Below are 10713 nucleotides of genomic sequence, written 5' to 3'. Positions count from 1 at the left end.
GTTCATGGCATGCTCAATGACTGAAGGCATTTGCAGGGTGGCCCCCGCCGCCCTCCTGCCATATCCACCTGCAGCATCTGCTATAGTCGAACTGGGGCATATACAATCCCGTAGCTGCCGCGGGTTTACCACCTCGGCACTCCCCTGATAAGCACAGATTTTGGAGCTTTGGGAGAAGTGTGAATATTTGATGCTGCTGCCTCTACTAACTTTACTTGGACTGAGGGACTGCGAAGGGACGTGGCAGCATTAAAGTACATGCGGGAACAAAAAGGCAGTTTGCTCGTCGTCCTAGCGATAAAGCCCTTCAGCAGGTCGTTCTTGGCCGTAGAAGAGCTTTGTTTGATGTCGAGAAGGCAGCCCTTTTTGCCATCATTCTTGCATGTTTCAATGTGGACGTACACCCGAGTGTGCAGGGAGTGAGATAATAAAGATGCCTACTCCACCAGCCCTCATTCAGCGCACACTTGATATCAGAAGGAATGAAAACTCTTTTATTTTAATTTTCCTGTGGGAAACCAAGGTAATCTTGGTCCGAAACCGTCCATCTTTCGTCTGTCTGGTGCTAGCGACTGCTGTGCCTGTGGTCCTCCTGAGGCGCAGCCGACACGAAGCCCCTTTACCGTAAAAGGCGGAATCGTCCATGTTTGCTTTTGTTCTTCGATTTCTCTTCTTTTGATTATATTCAAGGGGAGTTACGGGAATTTGTTGTCTCGTGCTCCGTGCTGCACAACGCACAGGAGAAGTCGCAGCCGACCGCTGCAGCGGCATTTCCAGGTGTTCCTCACACCTCGGTTCTCCGCGGGCAAAGTGTAAGTTCTTTCGCCACACCCCTCCAAAAATAAAGCGCGTCTTTGCATGTGCAGGGAGCGACGGAACTGCAGACTTCTTTTCACGTGGGAAGGGGGCTTATCGAGCTGTAAGCGAAGGTGCAGCAGGCCTCATGCTCCTAAATCTTTCACCCTCTGCCCAATGAACGTGTCCTCTCTCTCGCATCTTCTGCGAGATAACGAGCACTCAAGAGAAAGGCCAAAGGTCACCAAAGGGCGCACAGGACACAGCAGCACTCAATGCGCCGAAACGCCGCAGCAGGCAGCACTCATTCCGGTGCACGGGGAAAGCAGCGCATTTTCTCCGTTACGCATAGCTCTCTCCTCGTTTTTTCAGCATTCTTTCGCCACTCTAGAAGCTCTCCAGCGCTGCTGCCCAATCTTTGTAGCCTCGTCCCTTCCTCTCATAACTCGGCTCTTTCCCTTGTCCCTTTTCTGCTTTCCAGTTTCTCTCAGTTTGAAAGATGCAGCCCACCGGCGCCCCCGAAAGTTATATACCCATAGGGGGTGGGGTGCCACCCCTCCACGGGTATATTACAGCCCCCTATCCGCCTCACGATGGCTCTCCTGGTTTGTCAGCGGTGCTACTGCCACAGTTGCTAGTGCTGTTAGTCCTGCTGCTTCTACTGCTTTTCTTGCGAGTGAATAGAGCTCTAGCTGCCTCTGCCTCTCTGTCCGTGTGTAGCTAGAAAGTGTTTCGCACAGCCTTGCCTTCCCAGTGTGTCGCATAGTCAAGTCTTTTTCCTCCGAAGGAGGTTTTAACCTGCTGCAACAATGGCAGCAAACGGGGGGGCAAGGGGGGGGAGGGAGGGCCCACCAAGCACACGCCACCTAGCTCAATGTTGCAGCCACGCACTACACAGGCTCTAACAAATGCATTTCGCGTGTGTATATGTACATGTATGTATGTATGCGTGTATGCATTAGGCGCTCCAGTGCATGAAGGCGCCTACGCGGGGCCCTTGCCGTGTGCAACGACGGCTATGCTGAATTCCGATATGGAACCAAAAAGAAGAGTTACGGACCGAAACTGGCTTGCTGTCTTTGCTGCATTTTTGCTATTTTGCTTGTGTTTCGTGCTGGTGGCGCTCACCGAGGGGAGTCCTGCTCGCCTTTACAAGGGCATGAACTACCAAGGGAAGGCGTGCGGGGTAGATGAAGCCGTGAAGGATTTGCCATACTTGTACTTCCCCCTCGATCCGCGAGAATCCTTTGCCTCGATTATGCTTCAAGATGGGCGCTGCGTAGCAAAGTGCCCTACAGAAGAGGACGTCGAAAACGGAGTTGCCATACCGGTTCCGGTTCGCGAGACGACGGTAGACACTTCTAAGACTTCGGCTATGACAGTTGAATTTCTGCTTCTGTCACCTGCCTATGCGAGCACCCTCATGGCAGACGCCTACTGCATCCCCCTAGACCCTTCCCTCCGCTCGCAGCTGGCGCCAGCGCTGAACAGCACTTTCCGGCAGCTGCAGCTCGCCATCGGATCATTCTTCTGCGCCGGGGGATCAGTATTCGGCTATCTCGTACTCGCTGTGATCTTCTCCTTGGCTTTCGCTGCCTCCGTTCGAGCGGCTCCTGGATTTGTTCTTGGGGGCGCTGCCGTCAGCACCATTGCACTTGCATTCATCAGTGGCGGAAGTCTCATCAAGAGTGGCTTTAATGGGGTGCTCGATCAAGACAAGGGAAGCTTCTATTCCTTCGACTATACGCTTGCCATGATTGTGAGCACCAAAGCCACCCCCAAATTTAGGCATATCTGGCTTCCCCTCATAATCGGCTCTTTCCTCTCAGTTCTTGCACGTGTGCACAGGTGGGAGCCTCCTGGCCTCTGCCTTCTCCCATGGATGTCTCACTCATGTCTCTGCCGGCTTACGTGAATTCATGATTTTTTTTTCTTATTGTCGTCTTTGGCTCATTTCTCCTTATTTCATCGCCTTATTGCTACTCTCAGACCCTCGATTGTTTCCCTTGCTTCCCTTCCGGCTGCCTGCCTTCCACTACTGTCGGGTGCTTTCTGCTAATCCTTCCCCCCTTTTTGTCTGCCCAAGGTTGGATTCGTTCTGCTTTTCATTGGCTGCTTCCTTTGCGCGGCCCTCTTCGTGGCGAGAAGAGCTATTGCAGCATCTTTGCGGGTCATGGAGTGCATCGCGGAAGCCATGAGCGACATGCAACAAATCTTCATCGCACCCCTCTCTTTCTCCGCAGGTAGGCTTGTTGGCACCTCGGCATACACCCCAATAAAGCAAGACTACACGTCGAGTTCAAGTTCAATACGCGCTAACAGACTTCCACAGGGCGAGTGGCGCCATGCAAAACCGCAAAATCACATGCGATTTTTAATGGTTGGTCTCTAGCTTCTTTTCTTCCAAATGGGGCTTTAAAACCAGCTTATGTGGAAAATGCATGCACTGCTCAATGCGGGACGTTGTGAAACTTTTCCGCATGACTGGCATTTTCTGGCTTTGTCCTCTGCAGGAACCATCGTGTGGGTTCTTATTTGGCTCTGGTCGTACTTGTATATCGCCTCGGCTGGAAGCGTGGGGGCCACTGAGGTAAACGCTTTGTGGCGGGATAAATAAGTCAATGTAACCCTGTACTTGATGAAATGCGCGCACTGCTTTGCCACTTGAATATCGCCTTCCTTCCTGTTGCATGCAAGGGGCCAGCCGTGCTGCGTTGCAGCGGCTGCTGTTACTGAAGGACTGCAGATAGCACCCTGTTCGATTGCGCTCGGATGCTGTTGATTCTTTTGCCCGACTTGCTTGCTTGACTCTACGCCTCCCTCTGTGCGTTCCCCTGTACTTTGTGTTTCCTGATGTGCTAACGACTAGTGTATCTGAGGTCCACTCAGGGATCGACGCATTTCTTCCCTCTAGCTGCACGAAGCATTAATTTTGCTTTTCATTGTGCAGATTCCTATGGGCTTGGAACAGAACGGCGACGTCGGAATTCTGCCGCTCCACAGGGAATTTGTGTGGGACGTTCGGTTCATGTTTTTCGGCTTCGTTTGGTGGATTTGCTTCTTTTGGGTGCTCGAAGCACTCCTTGCCTTCTCGCACTTTGCTGTTTCGTACTCTGCAACAGTTTGGTACTTCTCTCCTCCCGAAGGAGCAGACGAAAGAGACGTGGGCTGGTTCCCGCCTCTTGTAGCCATGGGGCTCGGTTTCATTCATCATCTCGGTAGCTTCGCTGTCGGTGGTCTAGTGATGGGAGCGACAAGGGGAATACGTCTGCTCTTCCCTTGGACAGCGTCAAAACATTTGGCGGGTACAGAAGACTCTCCAGTTGTCCAAAGTCTCAGAGATTCATTTGGTGAGTTCCCGTACTTAGTTGGTGGTGTTCATGTGTCCTTGGATCCTATTGGCGTGCGCCACCCTTCCTGTTCGCGCGCGACTAGATTTGCTGCCGTTCATGTAGCGGAACCCCCAAATAACCGAGCAGAATAGCTCATAAAATCGGTCCTGGTGTGAGTGCAAAGCAGCCAGTGCTGCGTTGCAGAAGCGGATTGAAAGTTATCTCGAGGAAAGCACACTGCAGTGTTTCGGTGGTCGATCAAACGTAACGTGTAGCCCCCAAAACTACGCATTAGAATGTTTACGTTTGTGTTCGCTACAGGGAGTATCATGAGCCCCTTAACGTTTATCGTTGATCGATTTACGTCTTCCGGCTACATCGAGGTCAGATTGCCGGGAACATGTTATGGGCAATGCGCCGCATCCCATGCTCCTCTGCCCCCTTTCTCCATAAGAGACTGCCAGTCTCGGTGATGCGTAACGGAATGAGGGCTGCACTTTGAGGCGTTCCATTAAGGATTAGAGAATGGGATTCAAGTTGTTTGGATGCCTTCTAGAGATGGGAAATTCGGGGTTTACGGTTCGCTTTCTGAACCCGAATTTAGAGAGTGAATATTCTACTATTTTCTGGTGTCCATCGACCTCAGCTTATGCTATGTGGGCTGTGGTTCAGATGTCCATATCCTCCAAGCCATTCTTCCCCGCTATGGATAAATCATACGCTCGCCTTGCTCAAGCTCGGTCTCCAGCCACTTTGCTTCATGGGGTGCGTTAATCTGCTCTTTACTGAGAGCGAACTGCAGCATTATTCGCTGCATCCGTCGCATGTGCTCACAGAAGATATCCTTCTGCGTCTCTGTAGAATGATCCACAGCCACCGGGTTCACGCTCTTGCTTCCGATGTGTACGCTCCTACCTAGACTACATGTTACACCCCAGCATGTGTTGTGTTCTACACTACTTTGATTTTCCCCGTGCCAATGTTTCTAATGCGCTGTGGGGCACTGCGCCCACTTTTGCCTTTTTGCTGCTTGAACATACCACCAACTAGTCGCTTCTTCATTGCTGATGCTCAGATCGTGTCAACCGCCTCAGCAGTGGGCTCGTTGTTCATCTCTCTGCTCATCGGCGCCATGGCCTACTCGGTGAGTCCTTTTTCTTATCTGTGTCTACCTTTACCTGTTGCTGTGGGTGCTTCATAATGCCACACTTGAAGTAGATGCATTGCAAATAAAGCCGTTTGTCGCGCCATCCGATCGTCGGAGCACCTCGACGCACCTTTCACCTGCTCTGCAGTTACATTTCTTCCCTGCACGAGCAATTCTTCCAACTTTTGCTTTTTTTGCTCCGCAGACCTTAACTGCAACAGAGAAGTACTCCTCCATTACTTCCGCCTCATTTGTGGCGGCTCCACTCTGCGTTTCCCTCTTCACCGCTCTGTGCGCTTTTTTCATTGCCCTCCATTTCATGTCCGTATGGGATATTGTCTCCGATACGTTCATGTACTGCTTCCTCGTCGAGTCTGTCCAACCGCCAGGTACTGCACAACACAGAGTCACTTTTAAATCAAACAGAAAATACGCAAGCTTGTTTATCGATGCGTTTTTCGCTAGCAAGGCGCTGCACCCCCGCCACACCCGTGTACATCGCAGTTCTCTCCTGTTGTTCCCAGTCATCGACGAGAATCCTCTGACCAAGGTGCACGCCCCCGCCTGTCTTCGGGAGCTTCTCCTCGATGCGCAAAGGAACTTCAGAAGCTAGACAACATAGCATTGGCGAGCTACGGACCGGAACCTCTTCGTCCTCAATCAAGCGGCCGCCCCCTTGCGCCCCCTCGCTGGCTTTAGTTTCTCTATTTCGTGGAGGAGAACGCATGAGTCGAAAAAGGGAGAGAGGTAAACGGAATTTTTAGGAGGGGCGTCTTGTCACCTTTCTCTGCTGTACTCGGCGACACCACAGACCATGACCGAGACAGCGTGAAGCCTAAGTGCCATTCCCTCATGACGGTGTTCTGCCTCTGCCTCCCTTTGTTTTTGTGTTCGCTTTGATCGCTCCCTCACGCAAGGAGATAATATGTGCAGTGCTTCGAGCGTGCGTCCTGCCTCTCCTCGGGCTGCATCTTTCGCAGCTTTTCTCTTTGGCTTTAGACTAGTTGCTGCTGCGTTGCAGCCTACACCTATCAGTCTTTCAAAAACAGAACTCTAATTAAGAGAATGCCACAGGGCTAAGAAACGACCTCGGGTGGTGCAGTAGCTAGCCCTCCATACTGCCCAATTCCTATAGCATCGATAACGACTGCAGTCTCGCTCAAATAAAAGGTCGCGAAAAACATCAAATTCCGTGATAAAAATGAACGGCTACAAAAACACGGAGAAGCATAAACAGGCAGCAAGCCGCAACTCTGGTAGCTGAACCATTAACTGGCCGTAGCAATCAATGGAGCTGTTAAACAATGCCATGGCGGCCCTCCTAACCGCAGTCAAAGTTTAGAGAAGAACGCCTCTCTGTGCAGAGCTGATGATTTGAATGATGGCCGACCCCACGACTACGAAGAGGAAGACGCCCAAAACGATTGGACCCACTGGGTAGCCCTTTCCTTTCTTTTGCCTGCTCTCGGGAACCTGACCGCGCTTGGTTACGCTTCGGTCGAACGCCTCAATCTTCTTGGAATACTTCCTGCTGGTTCCCTGAGCCATACGTGACAGAAATGAACGAGAGCGCAATAAGCAGTAGTGATTTGAACGCACGGGGCACTGGCGGAGCCGGAGGAGGGCGGCTACCAAAAGGGAGACAAGCGACGTGGGAGAGAGCACCAATCCAACAAATGGGTGTGCCAAGCGATGGAAGAGGGGCTTTAGAACGGATAGCAAAGCAGAAACAACGAAAAATGAAAGCGCCCATGAGAAGGAGGATCGCATCGGCCTTCCAAAGGAAAGAGCAGCACTTGAGCTAAATAATGAGGATCATCCATCTTCTCCTTGGCAGAAAAGTGCCCAAAAGCAATACAACAACAAGACAGATGACCGGCTGAAAGAACGATCGGAGACACGGCCAAACAAGCATGCAAACACCCAACTGAGCGAGCATTGAGACAGATAAGCACTGGAGGCCCCCCTCGACATTTCGTGCCTTTCCGCAGACATCAGAATATTTTCCTCCGCATTTTAAAGTCAGAGACCTGCGAGGCCCATCTCCAGTTTGTACACTCACTGCCATTTTGGGTAACGAGTACGAGGGAGAGGGAAACAAGGGGAGGCAGACGACAGGGGATGTCTGCCTTGGTTCAAGATGATCTGCAGACAAAACAATTCCTCTTGCCTTTTGCAAGCCGATAAGGCGAAGAAACAGAAAAAAGGGAGTGGGGCATTAGCCACCATTCGGCCATGCGACAGACAGCGCGCGGCGCCAGAGGGAGAGAGGTCATTTTTGTCTTGCGTTTGCTTCCAGCGGTTTCTGTCATTGTGTGGCCGTTTCCTTTATTGTCGAATGTTAAGTACGACAATTAAATTCATTATTTTTGGCTTTTAGCTGTCCTCAATCATAGTTTCGCTGTAGTTAGACTCTGGTTCACGTTCTTCTGTGGACAACGGGGTGTCCATGCATACACGGAAGGTGTTAAATGAGAAATCAGATGCACACGTTTGCGAGCATGCAGTACTTGACTATTGTATTGGCCTCTGTAAGCCAGATCAATGTTCAGAGCTCCGAACAAGCCTGTCACTGAACGTATGCACAAAAGTGCACAAGGTGCAACATTTCTTTCAAACTCCAGCAAATGAGGCGCTAAAAAATCAGGGACACAACTAAAAAAGTAGTGCCCAGGAGTGTCTGTCCTTAGGCAAGCTAAGGCACACTTCTTTGTACTCTCGTCCTGGATAATCTATTTCTTCGACCCAAGCAAAATCGGAAACGTTTCGCCCTAGTTTAAGTAAATAAGCGATTTAAATGAGGCCTGAATGCACAATTCGATGATGCTCTGCTCTGCGTATTGCGGAGCTGGATTGTCTTTATATTATTACCCCATCGGTTGCGTGCCATTCTGCCCTGAGGTAATCTGTACACCTGCACGAAAGTGCCTGAACTGCTCAGAGTGTGCCGTTCGTACTTCCCCACTGTTCATTATAATCTTGGACCCGGTGGCCCTTACTATGAGCGCAAAGAGGGAAGATGTCTGTCTTAAGAACTGATTTCGGGGTATTTCGCCCCTATGGTTTCGCATCGATTTGGGCTGCATGCGCGTCTCTGGAAACCCTCGAGAGGAAGGCCAGGAAAGCGAATAAAGAGAGCGTCTGGTTTTCTTTTACAAGATACATCTTCACTTCTTGCCATGAGGTGACGGACGCCTGGACTGACGAGAGAAGGGGTCTACTATGGGTGTAGTTACCTACATTGTTGACATTCCATCAAAGGTCTTTGTAAGTAGACAAATGATCCTAGACCATGGACAAGCGTGATAGAAGCGAGAAGTCTTACTCCTGCTCGTGTCCTTATCCCTGTTAGTTCTTCTCATGAGCGAAGAGGAATAGCTGGGTTGCGTGTTGCTGCACCGCCCACTCTGAGCATTCACAACTAAGTTATACTTAGCATCAAGATCATGCGCAGGCAGCACTGCATCTCGTTGTGCTGCACTAACAGTTCTGTGCAACAAATAGGGCATCTCGACAGGAAACCCCGTTAAGGCAATTGTTCAAGGGTTCTTAGTTGGACATAAGTAGTGTAGTGGAAAGTACTTCAGTGTTACATCGCCCGCTCATCCACTTTCGGGCTAACAGAGACAGTTTCACACACACAGCTATCTTGAATAAGAGTTTTGATCCTATTGACTTTCCAAATCACGATATTTATGCACAGCAATCGCGGAATCTGTCGAAGAATTACGTTGTGGCGGCTGAAGCTAGTAATTAATATGCTTTTAGTTGGACAAATTTCGCCACACCTGACCTCACAGTAATTCGAGTATGCAAGTACACACATCACGAATCCATGTATCGCTTTTGCTTGCGAATCAGCATCTACACTTTTTGTTCTTGACCCCTAGGTGACCAATCTTACTGCAGACTCGACAAACTGTCTAGCAGCTTCTGGTCCTTTAGGCGCCGCTTTCGCTTCTTGGCAGACTTTAAACTTGTCTTCCTTGTAGTCTATCGCTAGAGCTCGCTCAATGATAAAGTACAGAAATTGCAACTTCCTGAGTGAGGATTGAAGACCAGCAACCAAATCGTAGTATGTAAACGGAGCCGGGGTAAGTCGCGCACGCCTACTCTGTTCACTTGTAGCTCACTTCCCTCAAGCGTCCTACTGTATCCTTTGCAAGCCTCTTCATCAGCTTTTGCTAGTTCTTCTTTGCCCATTCTGAGTTGTTTCATGTGCTACAGCCATTACCCCATGCCACTATATCCCACTATGGCTGAATCCCAAGCTTATGTGTTTAAAATTACCGCATATGATCAGGAAACGCATAAAGATCTGTTTGGCCTTGCTGATATTCTGCTTGTTCTTATGGAGACATTCCATACAGTTCTGCTGCTGAGAGAAGAACTTTTCGCTCTGCCTTCTTCCATGCGGAACTCGTTGGCTTCCAATGGAGGCGAATGACCACTGATAGGAGAAGAGGACTGTTACTAAGAAACTAGTATAATCGTAATCGTATATGACTATAGGCGCACGGCCTACCTCCCCGGTGTGTATGCAGCTATACGTATCTATAGATATCCGTGGTTGTGCACCTAAATGTTCTGTCATTCCACGCAACTACTTCACGAACCCATAAAGCAAAGCATTCTGGGCAACATTTCAGTAAAATACAACGTATATCTCATCGCTTTTCAAATACTCGCCCCTTTGTATCTTTGAAAGTCAGAGGCCGCTGCCCTTCGTAGCAGGAGCACCAGCGTAATAATACAGTGGGCGTTTTCCTGTTTGTTGGTTTTCTCCCGTCCTTCCTGTTCTCATTCCTTCCTTTTTCGAAACCACATAACTGGGCAGAGACAAAGCGGGTGAATTCATTTGTTGCGTCAATAGAGGCATTTGACGCCCTCGATATAGACTGTGTCCTCGACGCAGCACAGCGGTCGGCCCCCCTGCTCCCCAATTCTGTTATGGGTGCTTTGTTCCTCTTTCGATTCCACCTGTTTATGCCGCGTTTCGCTTTCTTCTCATGCGATCATTTCCCAACCGATCCGTCTAAACAGGCACCGCCCTCCATATAGTCACTTGCACAACTTGGGAACGCCCCCAAAGGGCTGCTCTCTACTAATCCCGTGTTGCCCTCCTTGCACTGCTCGTCTCGATCCCCAATACATCCGCCAGTTTGGCTGTTTCCATGCCTCCAGAATCTGCCTTGAGATTGCAGCGGCACTAGCACAGCTGGAGACGCGTGACTCCTTGCCATCCTTGGCTTGTCCCCTGCCCACTGCTTCCGCCTCTCGAGCTTGCGGCCGTTCGAGTGGAAGGCACATACATATGCATGTATATGTATATCTCTATAAGGCTTTCTCGCGTGCGCCGCGTCGGGAGTTTCCCCTGCCCCCGGAGTAAGGCGCTGGAGGTCTTATTGCCTCAATCCTTTGTGGCGACTTCTTCCCAGC

General features: G+C 50.3%; 1 protein-coding gene across 1 annotated transcript; it reads left to right on the top strand.

Annotated features, from left to right (window-relative positions):
• Positions 1-433: 433 nt before the first annotated feature.
• LOC34617447 (CTL-like protein 1) lies at positions 434-5887 on the top strand. Its single transcript, XM_026335976.1, has 12 exons — positions 434-523; positions 848-945; positions 1335-1471; positions 1758-2554; positions 2882-3038; positions 3309-3385; positions 3746-4145; positions 4449-4510; positions 4800-4892; positions 5203-5271; positions 5480-5663; positions 5799-5887. The coding sequence occupies exons 1-12, from the start codon at positions 434-436 to the stop codon at positions 5885-5887; spliced, it is 2253 nt and encodes a 750-aa protein (XP_026191761.1).
• Positions 5888-10713: the final 4826 nt, after the last annotated feature.

Source organism: Cyclospora cayetanensis, unplaced genomic scaffold (genome assembly GCF_002999335.1).
Source record: "Cyclospora cayetanensis isolate NF1_C8 unplaced genomic scaffold, CcayRef3 CcayRef3_contig_88, whole genome shotgun sequence".
NCBI classification, from domain to species: Eukaryota; Apicomplexa; class Conoidasida; order Eucoccidiorida; family Eimeriidae; genus Cyclospora; species Cyclospora cayetanensis.
This window is presented reverse-complemented; position numbering and strand designations above follow the sequence as displayed.

Excerpts from the sequence above, each read along its gene's own strand:
- LOC34617447 (XM_026335976.1), top strand. The coding sequence starts at position 434 with ATGCCTACTCCACCAGCCCTCATTCAGCGCACACTTGATATCAGAAGG. Across the intron at positions 3,386-3,745 it reads GAAGCGTGGGGGCCACTGAG|ATTCCTATGGGCTTGGAACA; the intron begins GTAAACGCTTTG and ends TTCATTGTGCAG. Across the intron at positions 4,146-4,448 it reads AAGTCTCAGAGATTCATTTG|GGAGTATCATGAGCCCCTTA; the intron begins GTGAGTTCCCGT and ends TGTTCGCTACAG.